The sequence below is a fragment of the Cynoglossus semilaevis genome, chromosome 9, assembly GCF_000523025.1.
Source record: "Cynoglossus semilaevis isolate Cse_v1.0 chromosome 9, Cse_v1.0, whole genome shotgun sequence".
NCBI lineage: Eukaryota > Metazoa > Chordata > Actinopteri > Pleuronectiformes > Cynoglossidae > Cynoglossus > Cynoglossus semilaevis.
In genome coordinates, this window is record NC_024315.1 from 14,574,651 (window position 1) to 14,594,622 (window position 19,972).

At 42.4% G+C, this 19,972-nt stretch overlaps 4 protein-coding genes and 1 long non-coding RNA gene across 7 annotated transcripts in view; 3 read left to right on the top strand and 2 right to left on the bottom strand.

The window, feature by feature from the left end:
• Positions 1 to 1,625, top strand: part of ntan1 (N-terminal asparagine amidase) — a 4,244-nt gene extending 2,619 nt beyond the window's left edge. Inside the window, exon 10 of the mRNA XM_008317415.3 lies at positions 1 to 1,625. This exon is cut by the window's left edge and continues 48 nt beyond it. Within this exon, the coding sequence (XP_008315637.1) occupies positions 1 to 117 (117 nt within the window). The 3' untranslated portion in view covers positions 118 to 1,625.
• A 159-nt stretch (positions 1,626 to 1,784) lies between these two features.
• On the top strand, positions 1,785 to 6,630 carry mpv17l (MPV17 mitochondrial membrane protein like). Its single transcript, XM_008317419.3, has 4 exons — positions 1,785 to 2,543; positions 3,718 to 3,788; positions 4,384 to 4,413; positions 4,884 to 6,630. The coding sequence occupies exons 1-4, from the start codon at positions 2,240 to 2,242 to the stop codon at positions 5,121 to 5,123; spliced, it is 645 nt and encodes a 214-aa protein (XP_008315641.1). The 5' UTR covers positions 1,785 to 2,239; the 3' UTR covers positions 5,124 to 6,630.
• Positions 4,947 to 10,811, bottom strand: LOC103384055 (uncharacterized). The gene is made up of 3 exons (XR_522067.3): positions 10,679 to 10,811; positions 9,290 to 9,604; positions 4,947 to 5,046 (listed from the first exon to the last, which is right to left on the bottom strand). It is a non-coding gene; the product is annotated as an uncharacterized LOC103384055 (long non-coding RNA).
• On the top strand, positions 6,640 to 16,812 carry bmerb1 (bMERB domain containing 1). Its single transcript, XM_008317418.3, has 6 exons — positions 6,640 to 7,381; positions 10,728 to 10,848; positions 13,387 to 13,460; positions 14,752 to 14,866; positions 15,406 to 15,491; positions 15,590 to 16,812. The coding sequence occupies exons 1-6, from the start codon at positions 7,294 to 7,296 to the stop codon at positions 15,706 to 15,708; spliced, it is 603 nt and encodes a 200-aa protein (XP_008315640.1). The 5' UTR covers positions 6,640 to 7,293; the 3' UTR covers positions 15,709 to 16,812.
• The window catches only part of marf1 (meiosis regulator and mRNA stability factor 1), a 14,284-nt gene continuing 10,869 nt past the window's right edge, over positions 16,558 to 19,972 (bottom strand). For all 3 annotated transcript variants that reach the window (XM_017035249.2, XM_017035250.2, XM_008317417.3), the window contains 2 exons: positions 19,624 to 19,791; positions 16,558 to 19,049 (listed from right to left, as the gene is read on the bottom strand). In XM_017035249.2, the coding sequence (XP_016890738.1) occupies positions 18,886 to 19,049; positions 19,624 to 19,791 (332 nt within the window). In that variant the 3' untranslated portion in view covers positions 16,558 to 18,885. The remainder of the gene's footprint in view (positions 19,050 to 19,623; positions 19,792 to 19,972) is intronic.

Below are 19,972 nucleotides of genomic sequence, written 5' to 3' on the forward strand. Positions count from 1 at the left end.
TCCACCATTCAGTTCCTGCTAGAGCACCCCCACTCTGATCACCTGTTTACTGAGGGTCAACCACAATACTACCACAGGACAGAGAATGGAGACTGGGAAAGGACCGTCCAGTCATAGTCACTTTTATTGAACCTTGACCTGGAGCCTGAATGCCTGCTTCTCTGCTTTTTACCCTTTAGCATATCTAATATGTAGTACACTGGCATTGAAGGAAAAAAACAGGAAATAAAATAATTATTTGCAATTTAGCTATACCAAAACATTTCAGGAGAAACTGGAGAGTAGCGCCTCGTTAATTAAAGTTCCACAAAGGACACATGCTTGGAGCAAGGTTCACTGTTGGATGCACAGAGAAGGAACAGAGAACATTGTGCTTCTGAGCAGAACTGGAACCAAAACAAGAGTTGTGCTGATGAGTCCATGTGTAACAGAACTATGTGACCCTCTGCTGCCCTCTGTCTTTTTTTATTCATTGTGTCTTAAGAGAGCAGCCTGCGTGTGGATCATGTATCAACTGAATGCCTTTCCCCACTCTTCTGGTTGGACCAGTGAGAAGAAGACCGAGTCTGTTTGGTCTATTGTTTATGACGAGGTGCTTTAAAGTCTGCACTTTACAGCCATTAGTGTTAAAATTGAGGTTGTGTCTGGTTTTTAAGTATGATGAATAAGTGTTGGCTTAGCACCTAGCTCTTCCAGACTAACAGAGATGTATTCATGTACTTTTGAGCTTCAGTTTTGAACTCCCCCCATTATCAAACTACTGTAGACTTTAAACTCTGGTTGAGGGGTGGCAGAACTGTCTGTGGGACTAAATAGTGATATAAGAACTTTTTTTATCCCACCCTACGGCAAGCAAACACCATGACAACCTGAAGAACTAGTATTTTAACATAAAGGTTGGTCAAAAAGCCCTGTAGGTGTTAAATGTGTGCCTGTCTCTGCCTCCTATCTAAACAAGTCTTGTTTCTTCGCCAGAAACACTTACATACTGAATACTTTGACTATAAATTTAGGCCACATGACCCAGACCCAGCATAGGAGCACTATTACTTGAACACATCAAAGTGCTTTATAGAAAACATTAGGAACCTTTGAACCACTACCACCACCGCCTACTGTATGATACATTATGCTTTACTCCTGCCTATGAATGTTTAAGAAAAGTGTATGTGTATTTCTGTGCTATTATTATATTATTATATTATAAAACAGCAGCTTTATTTTTGAAATACAACAGAATGTTAGGGCCATATTAAGGATAAAGAAAAATCTAAAACAAAACAACATTAAAACAATGAGAATAAAGTTGTATTGTTACAAGAAAACCATAAGCCTAAAGAAAGTCATACATTTACAATAACAAAGTTGAAATGTTCTGTTGATGAACATTAAATTGTAATATCACAAGGATAAACTTCATACGTTTACCAATAAAAGAATTGTACGTTTACGCACTTTAAAATTGTAATGTAACAAAAGGTTGTGAATTTATTCATTTAATTTTTGTAACATTAAAAGATAGAGTTGTACATTTCCTGAAGTCACAAGAGACAAAAAGTCCTACATTTAAGAGAACAAAGATGTTACAAAAATTGTAAACGTATGAGAATAAAGTTGCAACCTAAGAAAAAAGTCGTGAGAAAGTTTTATAGCTGTCTTTTGGCGACATGGTTTGTTTGTAGAGCTTAACTGTAGCTATGAGCACACGAAAAGGTAAACATCTCACGAGATATTTCTTTAGAAAAAACATTAGGACTAATTTGTTTATTCAGAATAAGTAACTGAAATTATTGTTAATAGCCATCTAATTAATATTTAAGATAGATTATTATCACGCTAGCTCTAATACTGACAAGTAAATGTACCAATGGTTGTAAAAGTGGCTCCGCCCTTTGGTCATTGATGATTTCATATCATACGCGTAGATAGAGGGCGTAGTGAGAGTCAGCTGATTTCAGAGCGGCTCTCTGTGTCGTTCATCTGGTATTACTCCATATACATTCCACTGTAATTATACGATTCCACTTCACTTTTGCCAGCTCTCGTTCACGTTCACATGCTGTTGTTGTTGGTCGTTTGACAATCCGTCTTAATCATCGAAAATCGGATCAGTGCCACGATAGAGATGACGCACGTTGCTTAAAATAACGTTCGGCTTTAGTTATTAACCGGATCAAAGTAAGCATATCTCCCATTTCCCCTATATTCCCGCGTACTTGTAGCAACAGTTTAAAAAGCAATGCGACAGGCGTTTCTGAAACAGGTTCGTCGTTATCCCTGGGTAACTAACGTCACGCTTTACGGCTGCCTGTTCGCCGGCGGGGACTTTGTCCATCAATGGCTCTTAAACAGAGACAGAATGGATTGGACCCACACCAGGAATGTGGCCATCGTCGCCTTCACTTTCCACGGCAACTTTAATTTTTTCTGGATGCGGTTCCTGGAGCGGACGTTACCGGGAAACTCGATGAGGATGGTCCTGAAGAAACTGCTCGTGGACCAAACCACAGCCGCGCCGCTGGCCACCTCGGTATTCTACACAGGTCTGTCAGAGGGGGCGCTGATACTACTAATTGTAATATTGCTTTCACAAAATTATTATTATCATCATTATTATTATCATTATATTAGTAGAAGTAGTAGTATCAATCACTAACAGTAATGCTTCAGGGCCAACCATCCGCCAAATAAACACTTTATTTAGTACAAATTAATTACATTCCAATTAACTGTGTGATTTAGCTTCTATTATTTATTTTAAGTCAATAATCCATACGTTTACGACTAGTCAAAACAAATAGTCGTAACTGTTAACTAACCCTTTTTCTCTCTCACTAGTCTCATCAAAACCCAGCAGTTGTTGAACGGTTAGTGGAGATTTCTTTTAGAAAGAGAAGGACCAGACCAGGAAGTTATAAAAAGAAACTTACAGTCATATCGAAAGAAAAGCCACCACAGAGGGTTAGCTGTTATTTGGTGGTTACATCCTGAACACACCAGATAACTGTTAATATGTAACACAATCCATGTGTCCTCTGTGTGGACTAGAGATCAGCTGTTGTTGACCTCTCACCAGCAGAGGTCAACTGACACACATTGCTGTGACAACACAAAACAATTCACTGTACCTTTTAGAAGGCACGTTTAGCCGTGTTACATCAGCAGTGTTAACTTCTCACACCTTGGGGCTTATATTCCACACACGTACACATGTACAAATAGTACTCACTACTCTGGTTTTATCAAAACACTAAAACTACTGTGTTTTCAGTGTTCTTGTTAGTGCAAGGATGACATATTCCAATGAGGAAACGATATAGGATTGTGTAAATTAAATTACTACAATAAACAGTACCCTAAATACAATGTTTAAAAAAACACTATAGTAGTTATGGCTTATGGTCAATAATGAAGCATAAACAAAGCTTTCACTTAGCACACAATAGCTAAATTAGCCAAAAATACCTTTATATTAGCACAAAAAACTTGCAACACTTCAACACAATGATAAATGGAAGGTAGCGGCTAAAAGTGACACTGGAAAAGCTAGACCTTGAGTAAGTAAGTTCTGATAACTGGAATCAATGGAACAACAGGACAGAGTGCATTACACCTCACACTCTTCAGGCCTAGTAGAATCACTGTACACAGAACCTGTTTTGTCCACGCGTGTCTAGACATCCTAACTTCCTGTGTTTCACCTGTGATGTCACACAGGCCTCAGTGTTCTGGAGGGTAAAGAGGACATCCTGGAGGACTTCAGAGCCAAGTTTCTGAACACATACAGGGTGAGCCAACTCTTAGTGCACCGACGTGTTTTTCCTGTGATCATTAACCTCAGCTAACCCTGGGATAATCTCAGGTCGTATTTAAAGAATTAAAAAGCAAAGAATAGATCTGAAGCACATCTACAAAACCTCTGTTTGTCAAACAAAAGAGGATGTTGGTCTGGTCAGAGACCCTCAGCACTGACCCAGACTCAAATATCACATTTTTAGACTCTAAATCTATCTGTTGTTTTCTTTTAAACTGCCGGTGGATTCAAAATCAAGGTATTATTCTATAGACCAGGGTTTCACATTGAGGACCTCTATCCAAGGAGCAAAATAAAACAACTGCACTGGCCATCAAACCCACACACATGCCGCACAGACATCCACACACAGGCACAAGAACAACCTTAAACACTTCAGTCGTTGTCCTCAACCATATTAATCAGTCTACAGTCCTGAACAATCTGTTGTCTCAGACTGTCAGTCGTTTGGGCCACTGGGTATTTGACGTACATATTTAACATGAATATAAATAACTATACAACAGCCACTTTAATTTAAATTATTAACCTTTTTCTTTCTCCCTCTGTGTGTGTGTGTGTGTGTTCAGACTGGACTGATGTACTGGCCATTCATGCAGGTAAACATAGTTTTATAGTAAATGTGTGTGTTAGTCTGTTTATATCCATCCATGTGTTAGGAATGTAAAAAAATGACTGTAGATTCTCATACCAGTACCACCTGTTATACTGAATGTTAGAGTAAAACTATAGTACTGGTTCTCTGTGGTGTTCAGATGAGTAGTCATTTAGAAAGATAAAAACAAACGTTATTAATGGACAAAACCCAAGACCTTGGTTGGACATAATGGTAACATTTGGTTTTACATGGCATTGGTTAGGTGACACAGTAAACTAATGGCGGCTGGTTTCTACACCATGTTATTCTCTTGACATACTCACAATATCATTACCAATGCTATGCAACATGAAGAAGCTCCTTATAAGACACCAGTGTCCTTGATTTATTCTAAGAGAACATTCTAAACAGGCGTGTTTGGATAGTCGGCCTCGGTCCTCTGCAGCTAAAGTCTCTACCTGTGCTCCTCAGTTTCTGAACTTCTCCTTCGTACCTCTGTACATGCGCACCACCTACACCGGCTGCTGTGCCTTCGTCTGGGCCATCTTCATGTGCTTTTCACAACAGCGAGGCGATGGAACTGCTTCTGCTGCTCTGGCTTTGATCTTTTCCCCAAAGGACAAAGAGTCGGAGCCTGAAGAGAGGAAAGTACACACTGAGGTCAAGGGTGTGGCTCTGAAGGAGGAAGCAGTGAAATCTCCTCAGAACTGAAACATATACTTTTTTTTTAAATTTCAGTCGAACACTGACAGAATTTTACATCCTACTGAAACATGTTAATGAATCTATTTATAATATATATTTTAAATACTTTATACATCCTGGTTCACAGCAGATGACTGAGGATGTCAGTAGAGTGTGGGACAGAAGCTGTTGTGATGACGAGGCTCAGGTAACGTTGTCATACATTCCTCTGACGTACATTTGAAACAGTGGTTCTCAATGTTTTTACACCTCGTACCACCTTTAAAGAAAAAAATACTTAGAAAATGGTTTATTACATGGTGCTATGTCATAGTACTACAACAGCTGGTACTTCACATTTCAATTCAAATGTAAATCAACTTCTCTCCCTGGTACCACTGAAGGGAGCCAAGGTGCCACCAGACGTATGCACACCATAGTTTGAGAACCATTGGTCAAAATGAACATGGTAGAAGTGTGGGACAGACGTCAGTTTCCCCTGTGCTCAGAGGCAGCTAACACATACGGTAATAATTTATGGACCAAGATAATGAGTTAAAATCCTGAGACGTGTCAAAAGTGTCTCATTAACTGGAAGATGGTACTAGTAGCAATATTTAGCTAACTGTGAGTCACTGCTGACAATTTTATCACGAGGTCATTTCCAGATTTTTAGAGGAAAGTTCTATCTGTCAAAGCCAAAAGGTAAAAAAGGGTAAAAACTCTGGCATTTTGCATCAGTGTGTGTTTAAATATTGTGAAAATGTGAGGTTAATGAATGTTGTCTCACGTCCTTTTACTTGAATGTTAAACAGACGCCTGAGTAACAATGTCATACCGTTAAAGAGAGCTCTGTTGTTTCTGTTTATATTACCAGTTTTACTACACTTTTCTATGGTTATGGTGGTGGTTTTTACAGTTCATCTCTGTAATAATGTTACACTATTGTCTTTTTGTCATGCTAGTACTTTTTTATCAAACATTTAATTGTTATAGAATACACAAAACTCATGATATGGTTAAAGACGACAGCTGTGTGTTACCTACAGTTGGTCCTGAGCTCTTCTCCCACAAAACTGAAGTATCAGACATACACATATCATAGTCAAGCCTTACACAAGAAGTCAGACGGACAAGAAAAGTCATGTAAAGGTATAAAAAAAAGAAAAGAAAAGAAATGTGCATGGAATTAGCGTTATGGCATAAGAACAGACAGTTGTTTTGCTTGTCAGTAGTACGTTGTTGAAATCGTCTTCCTCTCATCTTTGGGTTGTAACTGACAGTTTAGAGCAGGGGTGTCAAACTCATTTTCACCAGTGGGCCGCATCAGCAGTACGGTTCCCTTTAAAGTTTTTTTGTGTCCTGGCTGCAGGACGCTCCACACAAGTAAACAAACATTAAACAAGACTTCAATTTAAAAAGTGCCCCTTAAACCTTTGCATTTGGTGCGATATTAATTTGCATTCAATTCAGTTTCCACACGAATTGTGTGTGTGTGTGTTTTTGTGTGTAAGAGTGAGTGGTTGGTATGAGAATGTGTGCATAAGAAGAGTGAGTGGTTGGTATGAGAATGTGACACTTTTAGACCAGAAATGGGACCAACATGGACACACTGGTACTCTGATGAACTAAAACTTAATATATTGTTTGTTTTATTGTTTTAACAGATTGTAGTTATTGATGTGGGATTATTACACTATAGGATATTTAAAATAATATTTTATCTTGACTCTTTGAAAACGTTTAACTTTAGAGATCATTTGTATTTATTGTTGAATAAAAATGTAAATATATATTTGACTATGAGTGTGATTATTGACTGTGCAGATACAGAATAATCATGTAGGAACACACACGGGAGGACAGAGTCTGTATCTATCTATCGTTTTATTATCACCACAGTCTCGACGCCAGTGGGTGGCTCCCTTACCCTGACATCTCTTTCAGCACTGCGCATGCGCTCTGTATCCTCTGCTCTCCCTCTACCACGTCGAGTGACTGGAAATTCTTTGATAAAGATGCTCAACATCTCGGGTCGTTGGAGCCTTGTTACCGGGTGAAAACTAGAACTGAGGACTAACACGCACTAACATACACACATTCACACACGCGCGTGGAGGAGACGTGAAGATTTAACAGCAGAACACTCCTCTTCCTCCTCCTCTTCTTCTTCTCTGTCCTCCTGTTTTGCACAGACATGGAGATGAAGAAATCTATTTCGGACAGCGAACGCGCGCTCAGGAGCTACGGAGCCGTGTCGGAAACGGCATGGACCACGGATAAAGGTGAGCTCGGTGAACTAGCAGCGTTCGTCATAACGGTCGAAATAAAGTGTGGTTCAGGTGACTGGAAACAGACCGGGAACGTCCCGGTGTGACTGGAAATGTTTGACCCGGTGCGCAGGCGGCGCCGAAACGGTTAAAGGGTGACTCACAAAGGTTCGGAACCAGCAGCATCAGCACCAGCATCCCAGGCAGAAGGGGTCCATGGTTCGTGCTGGAATGTGTGGACAAGTCTCGTACTAAAGCGCCAACAGCTTTATCTGTCCAGGGTCGTTTCCGCCATTGTTACGGGTTCTTCAGAACCAAGGTAGACCTGGTCCCAGAGTCCGGAAGATTAACAGCAGTGAAGTTTTTGTTGTGTTTAGGAATTAAGTAAAGGTAAAAATACTAAGTTCTCTGTGTTGAACGGCTCCACCATCCACTGCAGGACCTTATTTTGAGGCTATAATTAAAGTTAGTACATACGTATGTACGATTTATTGTTTAGAGCTTGGGTAGAGTAGAGTAGTAGAGAAGGAATTTTCAAAAAACCAAACCAAACCAGCAGATACATTGTTGTCCAGTCCAGCTTCCACTCAGGGTTTAAAAACATGCACTAGAAGGGGGAGTGAAGGGGTGTTGGACCGGGGATCTGTCCAGGGTCAAACACACAAACAAATGGATGGACACTAATGTTCTCGGGTTCTGAAAAGAACTAAATAGTGTAAGTGTAGAGTTTTTGGTGCTCTGGTGCGACACCAGATGGGATTCAAACCTACAATCTCAAATAGTCTCAGGGTGTTGTCTTGTTTATGTTCCTGGAGTCTCTGGACCAAAGTCCAGAACCAAGCAGATTGGTTATCAGCAGATATATAGATATAGCAGATACTGAACTAACACCCGGCCCGTCCCCCACCCTCCCTGCCCCCTAGGTTGAGAAAAAAGACCTGGATAAATGAATAATGGTAGAGGGAGCAGAAAGCAGACTTCAGCAGAGCTGACATGTTTCAGACCTGACTCCTGGTTGGTTCTAATGACCATGATGAGTCTCAGGGGATCAGGGGGAGAAGAAATGTTCAGATTAAGTCAAAGGCGGTCGGGGGAGGAGGGGGGGGGGGGTGTGAGGGTGGATATATTTAGACGCAGATGATGCTCTGTGTGTGTTTATGTGTGTGTGTTTGTGTGCTTTTCGAAATCCTAACTATCCTAAAAATCCTAACTGAAACAATAACAATGTACAGCCCGGTAAGTACCACCTTCAGTAAACAAAAACAAACAAAGAAAGAAAAGAAAAACACTTCGGTGTTTACTTTGAATTTTTCCATGATGAGGCTGTGGTTGTTTTAGACGCAGCAGCATCAACATCACACTGACAGACTGTGTGTGTGTGTGTGTGTGTGTGTGTGTGTGTGTGTGTGTGGCTCCAGGGTGTATCAGGGGCATCTCCATTTAATCCCAGTGACAGAAGCTAACATTTTCCACGTGGCTGCTGCCCAGTGTACGGCCCACGCCCTCCAGACTGACTCCACTAATGTGACGGTGCTCCTGCCCTGCTGAGCTGAGTGTGAGGAGTGACTGTGGGTCACACCTGCCCCTGCAGCCAGGGGGCAGAGGGTTGTTCTAACAGAGACTCACAAATGAACCTCACCTGTCCCTGGTGAACAGACTGCTTTTAATTAGAGAGTGTGTAGGTGGTTACTGATGGATAGGCAGTGTGTGTGTGTGTGTGTGTGTGTGTGCAGAGGCAGCAGTAAAGACTTAATTAAACTGGCTTGTTGCCTTTCCTTCTGGTCAGTTCACAGCTGTTGGTCTCTTAAATGCTGAGTCCACGGCTGTAGGTTTGTTGTTGTTATTGTGTTGTGTTCAAAGTACAGAAAAAGAGAGAGAGAGAGACAGAAAGTAAAGAAAGCTTCATGAGGGTGAGGGCATCACCTTGCACTTCCATGATTCCAATGTTGAGTGGGCGACGGCGTGGATCTGTAACTGGTCTGTATCCGTGCAGAATGCTCTTGCGCTCCTGACGTGTCCACGTCATCAGCCAGGCTCATGTCTGCTGTGGTGAGTCAGCTCTGTCCTCGGGAAGATCCACTTAAAAAAGTACCACCAGGGCAGACTGCAGTTGGTGCTGCTGCAGGGGAATGAAGAGCTGATCCAGTGTGTGTGTGTGTATAGCAGACACACACTCTACAGCTCCGTCATGAAGATCCTGTGGTGGTGGTGGGTCACAGCATACAGTAGAACACTGTTCTAAGAACAAAGACAGAAACATGCAGACTTAGGTTAACTGTTCACTCTAACTTGCCTCTGCTGTAGGTGTGAATGAGTGAGTGTGAATGGTTGTTAGACGTGAAAGTGATCAAGTGGTAGAAGACAACTGAATGAATGAATGAGTGACAACTGTAAGATGCTGTTATGGTCAGTTTAGCATTAGCAGTGGTCAGCACAGAGATCCGAGGACCAAGTGTTTGGTCAGAGCACTGTACTTGGTGGTTGCAGATTGAGTCATGTGACCAGGTAACTAATCCAAAACCTTCCACATGCATTACAAGATGAGGAGTAATGGAGTGAAAGTGGTTTATTTGTCATTGTGACACAGCACAATATGAAATGTGACCTCTGGGTGGCACCTTGGCAGATGGTGGATTTGGACCCTGCGACCTTCAAGACCCAATTCCAGTCTTGTATTTCTTCTCCAAAAATTTTCCATATTAATAATTCCTTCATTTGGATTAGTCACAGATTAAAATAGGTGAAAAACACTGACCTCTATCTGCTGATGTTGGTCCTATTGTTCCATGATGATTAATCATGATTAATTACCATCACAGCTAATCAAAATAGATCATAATTAATCCATAACTACCCTGAGATTAATCTGATTCAATGTTATTAGTTTGACAGTGGTAATTATCATTGATTTGTACAAGGAGGGTCGTGTAGACTGCAGATGAACAGTTTTACAGCCGTTAACAATGACTGCAGAGACTGATTCTAAATCTGTCTGTGGTACCATTAGGTACTGTTTTTATAAATTCCAGTCACAGTATCCTAGATGTCGTTTGTTGCTGTAGCACTGGAGAGACTGATCAACCTGAAATCACCTCTTCTCTCATTATGACAAAAACATGTTCAAGGTCCGTACCAGCAGAATGAAAGGCCTTGGAACTAAATCTGCAAACGACAGCGTTAGCAGAGGTATGAAAACTCCAGAACTGTGTTTGAACATCAGTCATTATCCACCCTGTAATGACAGTGGCCTTGATAATTCAGTGAGTAAGGTGTGCTTTTGTGCTGCTGCTGCTTCAACTCTCTCCTACTCACCTTTCTGTTGCCGCTCAATAACTTCGCACGTCGTCCCTCTGTCCCTCAGGTCACTCCGATGTGTCCATGGCAGAGAGCACCATGTCTCCAGATGAGATTGAGGTGGAGATGGCTCGTATTCAGCGCCTCAGGGAGGTTCTGGTGCGCCGGGAGTCCGAGCTGCGCTTCATGTGAGTCCGTGAAGTCTGGTGAAGTTATTCATGCCTGGGATTAAAGCAGAAATACTTGGCCTGACCATAAGAATTAGACACACAGAGTGAATGTCCATTTTTTATATACAATCCATGGGAAAACAGTCAACTATTTATTATAACCACCTCCAAACCAAGGGTGATAAAATCACAACATCTGGGAGTAAGGGCACCGGGGCTTAAACAGATGATCTTTTTGCTGTAAGGTAGGAGCATTAAACACTTGACCACCGTGTGGCCTGTGCCTGTAGTAATGTATGCAGTTTTGTCTAATTAAAGTGATTGAAACAAATTGATGTGAATCTAAAACTGTAACTTGGGCCTTGAAAGGAAGAACATACGGGGGAACGTCTCTAAAAGTGACTGCGAGGATCAATGATTCCAAGTATTGTTTTTATGTGATTATTTTCTGTACAAGCTGTAACATCTTCCTCCACAGACGTGGCAGTTATGATCAGTATCAGATCCAGTGTCATAACAGTCCCTGCCGACATCCTTAAATATATAATGAAGCTGATACTGTTGCCATGACACAGGGTGGTGACGCACTAACACTGCACTGGTGTGCCGTCTCTCTGTGGCATATGACCACTGCTTTAAGACAGTCGTACACAAATATGGACAGAGTTTTCGTATTTGAAACAGACTGATAAAAACTGTGGGAGTGAGTCACTGTGATGAAACTGTTGGCTCCTCAGCAGCAGCAGCAGCTTCACCGATCACTTCATTATTCTCACTGTCTAATCCATCATTGTCTATATCAGGGAATTGTAAAACAAAAAACAAACAAACAAAAAAAAAACAACCAACTGAATCTGTTTGTTGTCCTGCTGTACTCGTCAGTTCACACCAAGGCTGTAGATTAGTATGACGTTCAGTACTGAAAACTGTGCAGATACTTGTCAGGAAAACAGTTTGTGGCATTTCCAACACTGCACTTTCTAAAAGTGATGTAACCTGATGTAAGGAAAAGGGAAAGTTGACAAATCAGACTTTACTGCAGTCGGATTTCTGCAGTCGTACGGAAAACAAACATTCACAACCGCACTTTCCCAACTGGTCAGTTTAGAGCAGTTAGCCCAGTCCTGCCTGGTTTTAGAGGAGGGGAGGAAGCTGGAGAACCCACCAGTACTTTGTGACACTTTATTATATCACATTGGGTAGAATTGGTTCATTTTATTGTAATTTAAATAATAATGGAGATTAATTTTAGAAAAAAAAACATTTATTTATTCTCTACCTCAATCCTAATCCAGGTCATAGGAAGGCTGCAGCCAATCACAGCAGCTGTGAGTCAAGGTCGGAGACTCACTCTGGACAGTTCTCCAGTCCGTCACGATTGTTGACTCTGAACAGAGCATAGTTGTGACTGTGTGATGGAAGAGAGAACTGTCCAGAGTGAGGACTGCTGGGATTGGCTGCAGCCCCTCACATGACCCTGAGGAGGAACAAAACAGAGAAGTGAATGAATTGATGAAAGGTGGGCCGTTACCGAGAGTCAACGTCTTATTGTCTAATGGAGAGACTGTGTCCAGTCACGTCAGCAGCACCGTAACAAATGTGAGGCTGTTACACTCTGAACACCTGCAGTGTGACGGCTGTTGAGTGGGACGGAGCTGATACACTTCTCACAGACTTCACTCTGTTGGTTCACACGCCCACTGGTGCGGCTTCATTAGACCAACATGCTGTTTATGGCTTAAATATCTGTTGTCAGATAGATTGGCGGCGTGCGAGTGTGTGTGTGTCTAACTCAGGACGGTAGAAAAACATGATGTGCGCGCGCACATGCACAGACACAACAGTAGCAGATGGAGAGTCAGAGTTCAGGAGCTGCTGGAATCCACAGATAGAGAGGCAGAAGCACGAGGCAGAACGAAGGAGAAGAAAATGCTGGGGGGGAGGTGTTAGGGGGAGACAGAGGGAGGAGGAGGAGAAAGCAGCAGATGAGTCATAGACATGATCCATCACAGGAATTAAACGTGTGGTGGCCGTCACTTCTCTGCAGAGACAGGCCGAGGTGTCGCGGCTGCAGCTGGGGATCATTGACGCCGTACGTCACACCACTGTGCACACACTGTCATGATTGGTGACACGTGCCGCTGGCAGGTGAGGCGGTGACGTCTAGATGAAGGTTACAGTACATCACAGCCACGAGTGCTTGAACTGACGTGCTGGTTGATCAGGAATTCACACTACAAACTGTGCAGCTTCAGTCTGACGCAAAGGAAAAATCCACAGTGTACAACAACGGCATGAAAAGACAGTCAGAGAGTCAGGTGGTCAATGTGAAGCTGCAAGGATAAAACAGGCATCTCCATGACCATCAGGGTTTCGAGATGGTCATTGGTTCAACTCCCAGCCAGTTTGATTTTTACTTTAACAGTGACTCCATCACTCATGCATGTCCAGTCCAGATGACTTGTAGTGAGTGACTTCATACCACTGCATCACTCTCAGCTGTTTTACTCTGTACTAATTAAAGCTGACGGTCGACTCGTTTATCTCTCACTACAGGATGGACGACATTCAGCTCTGCAAAGACATCATGAGCCTGAAGCAGGAGCTGAGGCAGATCGTGGCTGTTCCAGGTACAGGTCAAACACACACCACAGCCACTAACAGTAGACGCGCTGATCGAATCGTTCAGTAAGGCAAGTTAAAGTACACTTCTACACTGTGTCTGAATTCACCAGCTACAGGGGGCGAGAAACTAAAGTTCATCCACAGGAGACTCTTATGAAAGCACACAAATTTAACTGCAGCAAATCCCAGAACTCATTGCTGCCCTACAGTAAAAACCCCTCTCCAATGTAAACGTTTGGGGCAGAAAGTGGTAACATCACCTCACATCAGGCCGTTACAACCTCACAGTTGAGAACATTAGGACGTGACATCAGCTGATGTGGCCTCTGTGGGCTGTAGACACCATCTGCTGACAGCCAACCACAGCCGTACAGCAGGGGGCAGCGACCCACAAACCCTGATATTGAGTGTTGACAGCCTGGTGTCCGTCTGGTTGTTCTGCCCCAGAGGAGATCCACACTGAAGCTGCTCCTTTCTGTTTGTGGAAAGGGATATAAAAACATTTGGGGTCATTTATTTTAAAAAACACTTTTTGTCCAAAGAGCCTGGTTGGTACCAGTGTCATACCAGCTGCTCACATGAGCAGGTGTGCTCTCCGTGCACGTCCCTGACCCTCCTCTGGACCTTGAAGGTTAGACAAGTTAGACATTTGTGGATACATGACTGTGAAAAACAAAGTCTCTTGAGATTTTGTTAAATGGTGCCCTGCGGTCCGAACTGTCACTACATCCACCCACCACTGGAGCGCTGTGGGGGTGGAAAAAGGGTCTTTGAGATTTGTAATGCAGTGGTTCTCAAACTATGGTACAAGTACCGCTGATCGTAAATGGGCTCCCTCTAGTGGTATGTGGAGTAATTTTACTTTATAATTTCTGTCTGGTGTCAGACTGAATTAGAGTACCAGTTGTAGTAGTAGTATTACTTCATGTAGTGTGGCTAAATGTAGGCTAATCATCTTAGGATCACATTCTGTTTTTGTTCCTGGTCTCAGTAGAACACCAGGCTGTATTCTAATTTTGGTCGTACTGGTTGTACTTGCAGAGGCACACAGTGTAAAACATGGAGGTAACATTCGTACAGAGTGTTTATTTTCAAACTTTATGCATAACTTAGCGTCCGCCTTTCTTAGAAGTTACATACAGTAAGTGTGACTCACTGCTAAGGGTTCCGCCCAGTCTGCAGATTTCCAGGACTCCTGCATGAGCCTGTAAACAAAGCCTGAGGGTAGAAGGGAAAAAAACAACAACACAGAAAACCAACAGCATTATGACGACTGTGTTTCCTCAACTCCTCCAGACAAAGAAAAGACAAAGAAGCACAAGCAGAGAGAAGAGGAGTTGATCCTGAAGATCCACAAACTGGTGCAGAAGAGGGACTTCCTGGTGGACGACGCTGAGGTGGAGAGATTAAGGTAGAGGACTCTCACACACCAAAGTGAGGTTCACCCCCCTCTGTGTGGTCCATCCATCCTTTTTCAACCACTGGAGTCAGTCAATCTCAGGACAGTTTTGCACCCTGTACAGTTTGCCAACAACAGTCACAAAAACATTCACACTAACTACTGCCAATTTAGATTGCCAGATTAAGATTCAGGGCGTGGTGTTCAAAGTAGGGCAGTTGTTCCACAAATGGCGGGACAAAGACATGTTGCAAATCAAAGAAACATAGTGTAGTTCGTTTTTTTTAATTAACTATTTTGTTCGCAGGTAAATATTTTTTCCAGTTTTTTTCCCCTTTGTCTCGGAAAAAAAGGATTTACACACGAACGTGTAGGCACCTGGGGATTTTGTTGCAAAAGCTTTTTTCATTGTTGGTTAAAAACTGCCTCGCAACATGACCTTATATAATCATTGTTGCTGTAAATTAAAATACTGGTCAGCTAAAACCAACGTGTGATTTATGAACCTGCATTTAAATCTTCAACTAAAGCAGAATTATTTATCACCTCAGGGAACGAGAGGAGGACAAGGAGATGGCAGAGTTTCTCAGACTGAAGCTGATGCCTCTGGAGAACAAACTGAAAGCTGCACAAAGTAGTGAGTACGACAATCAAACAATCCCGATACAGTACAGTACAGTACGGTACACAGGTGACTTCTCATGGTGGGATCTTTTTCTATCTTTTTTTTTTAAGATCCCCCCAAACCCAGGAGACAGATCCTGGAGCCACCTCCCAACAAACCCTCCATCACCAAGTCAGGGGTCGCCATCATTAAGGACTGCTGTGGAGCCACACAGTGTTCCATCATGTAGCTGACACAGACCTCTTCACAGAAACCTCGTCCCCACTTCCCCACACGTGCCAGAAGTTCATCACATCGCACCAAATACATCACTTCCTGTGACCCAGAGCACCCCAGTCAGCTGTGTCTGATCCAGACTCAGCTGAAGAATCAGGTTTTTAAATGTATTACTGAAGTATTTGGAATAGAAGTAAGGTGGAGAAAAGAAAGAATTCAATGGAAAAAAATCCACTGGATTTAGAGGACTTGCTCAGTGTCCATAAAAAGTAGAGGTGAATTCCTGGGTGTCTCTCAGTGACAGGACAAATCAGACAGTTTTCATCTCATCAGCTTTAAGTCATGTGACCAGTTGAAATGACCGCTGGTTCCTTCTTTATCTTTATCTGAACGTTTCTCCGAACGTCTTCTGCATCGACCCATTCGTCACCGACACACGTGGCGAGAGGTTGGATACAGTACATACGATGTAAATTACAGATACTGCTGAAAAACTGCATCCTCAGAGTTAAGTCTTGTGTTTTTTCTGATGACTATGAGGAGGTGAATGCACCCCCGACCCGCTGTAAATGCCTACAACACATACTGTATGTTTGAGTGTATTTAGGACTTTAGTGACTCACGTTAATCAAGTGTTGCTCTCTGTTGTGTGACCTTCCTAACGATAGCTTTCTGTAGTACGAGTAGCGCCGGGATGGTCCTACCGATGACTGTTGGACTAAAATGCAGAAGATAAGCAGATAAAGTGAGTGTACATATATGTTTAAATAAAGAGCATCTTTCAGGACAAGGTCGTCGTCGTTGCCGTTTTCTTTTTCCTGTGAACAAAACCAGCAGAGAAACTACAAAGACCAGGCAGACGTGATGCTTGTGAAGTTTATTAACGTAAATTCTTTTTGGTCCCTTTTTGTACTCTTTACTGGAGATGCTGAGGATTAATAAAACACTGAGTGACTGGAGAACCCACCCAGCACTGCAGCCACGACAAAGGAAACCTCTTTCTGACATTGTTCTCTAACAGTACACTGCAGGAACACGGAACCTTCGTGTCGTATCAAAGAGTGAAGAGTGACACGGTCGTGTGTTCTCCAAACAAAATTTCATGAATCAAAACTATGCAGAAGTGCATATTTTCACAGGAACCACAGCCTCTGGCTTGTGAATCGAAGCAGGAAAAGGTCAAACTAGAACAGGGAAGTGTAAACCGAGTGAGTTGCCATTGTCCTGACGGGGGGAGTTTCTCAGAAACAAAAAGTCATGCTTTCATTTGATTACACTTAATTCCAGACATTCGTTCTGTACTTTTAGTAACTTTCACTGAAAATGTTCTGAACACTTTTTCCCCCAATTAGTGGTTTCCAGACAGTCAGAAAAACATGGTACGACAGATGAACCAATAGAGGCTGATTTATATAATATAAATAAAACAGACGTTCTCGTGACTTTGCAGGAAGAACCCAACAAAGAAAACATGGTAGATCACTGCTGAAGACAGAATGGGTTCTTACCCATTTCCTTTACCACCAGCCTAACGCTAAGCTCACTGGAGCAGCCGACATCAGCAGACAGCACAGCTAGCAGCCTTTAAAAATAAAAACAGACACACAACTGAGACAACTGACAAACAAGCAAGTAAGTAAAATCTTCTGGGTGTGGGTGTAAGAGGTGAGGGTGGAGGGCACGAGGGCGATTCCTTCAGCACCGTGGCAAATACAAGCCATTGTAAAAGCCTGGTGGGTTCCAGAGAACCACAGTGGGTCCTCTGAGTTTGTGTCAGGAGGCAGTGTAGGACACAGCACTGCTCCATGAACAGTCCATCTTCTCCATCGCCTTGTTAAACCTCAGCACCACTCACCTCTCCATTAAAAGAAAAAAAAGAAAAGAAAAAAAAGAAAAAAGGAGTACCTTGAATTCAAACACCACCTGTGCACTGCCCGTCAGCAACAAGGTTCATTAAAGACAACCCTGAGCATTTCCAAGGCTAATCAACAGGGGGCGCCAACTCTTAAGATCCTTAAATCATGCTGGGAAAACAAAAAAGACTGATCTTTACAGAAGTCTAGGTAAGGTCTGTTCCTGCTTGCTCCTGATTGGCTTACACCATGCATAAAGTCACTTATGCACCACATACACATTTCACACCATCTGCTCCTGTGTAAACCACACACAGCCCAAAAGTGGCTAAGACAACACAAACACACTGGCTGCTGGCTGGCGATGAAGCTCTGTCCGAACCGTCTGCTGCCCCAGCACACACCGGGGACAAGCCCCTGCCACGTCAGTGTCTTCGAAAAGACCAATCAAATTTAGCTAGAAATTAAACTTAAAGGTGAAGGTAAACCCTGAAGTTGGCAACGGTTTCAGTTGAAAACCCTTGGATAAAAACTGTTGGGAAGATACCATCAGAACAGTTCCTTTTCTCTTTTTAACAAATGATTTGCTGCCACCTTCAGGCCAAATAATGACATCACCTGAATTTTTCACTCAACTGAAAACACACGTTGCCTCCATTAGGGACAGACAACTGATGAGCACAAAGCTCAAAGAGAAGCTTTGTCTTCAACAACCTGCGCAGTGAACAGTGTCTTTAAGACCACACTACGAAAGAAAAATGAACCTGGCAGGTCCACAGCCCATTGTTTGACTAACATGTCTGGAAATTACCTAGAAAGTAAAGTCTAAAATTATTTGAATTAATTGGTTAAAAAATGGGTGAATGTCACAGCCCATTGAAGGTTCCTCGGTGTGACTGGAACATCCTCTCAACAGACCTTCAGGTGTGGGTCAGGTTTTGATTAACTAAACTTCAGTCTTTTGGTAAATAATTCTGAGCTTCTCACTAAGATTCAACCCGTTTGACAGCAGTGACAACAAACTGTGTTCCATTCATTCCCTGTGAATCAGCATGTGTTTCTACGCTACACAGATCTACACTGAATATGCACAAGTACAACTTAAAGAGTTTTAGACCAGCTCTGTGAAATCAAACAGTTATGACAGATCAATTTGGCAAATGAAAAGAAATTTGCAGGAAGTCTGCAAACTGAAAACTAGTCACGAATCTTTGAAAAACAAAAGCATCTCTGTGTGGGTGTGGTTAGTGAATCTGGTCAACTCTTCTACTTAGAGTTACACAGCGTGTATTGTATGGACAGAGGGGTGTGTGTGTGTGTGTGTGTGTGAGAAGGCGTCAGACTCCAGTGGTGATGGAGAAGTTAGCAGCTAACTTGAATCTGCTGCGTGAAGCTCTTCTGCCAGGACTCTCTGTGGATAACAAGGTCTTCATGTTGGGGGCTCCACCCTCCTCAGGTGGAGCAGAGGTTCTGTCTGTGACTGCTGCAGCTTCCTCAGCCCCTGAAATCACAGACACACAAACTTAGCTCACACCAAATCAGAGATGGAACAGTGTCACTGTTATATATATTTTATAAGTGATCGTCACTTTTTATGTAATGTTATATATAAACCAACGTCATTTGTTTGACTCATCAATTTTCCAGAAAAACCTTTTCCAAGATATAAAAAACAAACGACACAGGAGGTTATGTGGGGCTAAAATATATATTTTTTGACATTTTATCAACTAAAACTAAACAAATGTAAAAACAAAATGAACACCAGTTAGATCAGTTTGGTCAATGTTCAGAACCGAGTACACAATAGAAAGTATGCAGCACTGCCCGTGCATAGCAGCAGGGGGCGTTATACTGAAAATTAAACCCATAACGCTCTGTTGTTTATCAGTAAGAGACACTTTGCTAGCAAAGAAATTAAACAGTGGGGTAAGAAATTAAAAGCTAATGTCATCAAAAACTCCATTTGACTGTATTATAACCAAACAGGTAAATAATACTAAAAATAATGACATATATATATAATAAAAAATAAAAATGTATATAGTAAGAATCAATAGCTAACACAAACTGACCAGTCGGTGGCGCAGTTCTCTCCTCAAAGTAAATCAGGTCTGTGTGTTGGAGGAGAACTGGATCAGGGTGAAGCTGAGGTGATGGCAGGCAGGAAGGAACAGGACCACAGAGCAGGTCCACTGGAGACGACAGACACAGCAGCTCCGAGTCTGAGGCCACAGCTCTACCTGACAGTGACAACAGACAGACGTCGCTTATACATTAGAAATGAACCGTGTGGAGCTGACATTCTCTGGCTTACAGAAGATGTTCTGTAGATGTAGGAAAAACATGTCAGATAAGCACCGTCACAGACACTGAGAAAATGTTTTCTTCTTTTTCACACTCTGTTTGCGTATGTCACAGGAA

Coding starts and splice junctions, on each gene's coding strand:
- mpv17l (XM_008317419.3), top strand. CDS start 2,240: ATGCGACAGGCGTTTCTGAAACAGGTTCGTCGTTATCCCTGGGTAACT. Junction 2,544..3,717: donor CACCTCGGTATTCTACACAG/GTCTGTCAGAGG, acceptor GATGTCACACAG/GCCTCAGTGTTCTGGAGGGT. Junction 4,414..4,883: donor TGTACTGGCCATTCATGCAG/GTAAACATAGTT, acceptor TGTGCTCCTCAG/TTTCTGAACTTCTCCTTCGT.
- bmerb1 (XM_008317418.3), top strand. CDS start 7,294: ATGGAGATGAAGAAATCTATTTCGGACAGCGAACGCGCGCTCAGGAGC. Junction 10,849..13,386: donor GAGTCCGAGCTGCGCTTCAT/GTGAGTCCGTGA, acceptor CTCTCACTACAG/GATGGACGACATTCAGCTCT. Junction 13,461..14,751: donor GCAGATCGTGGCTGTTCCAG/GTACAGGTCAAA, acceptor CAACTCCTCCAG/ACAAAGAAAAGACAAAGAAG.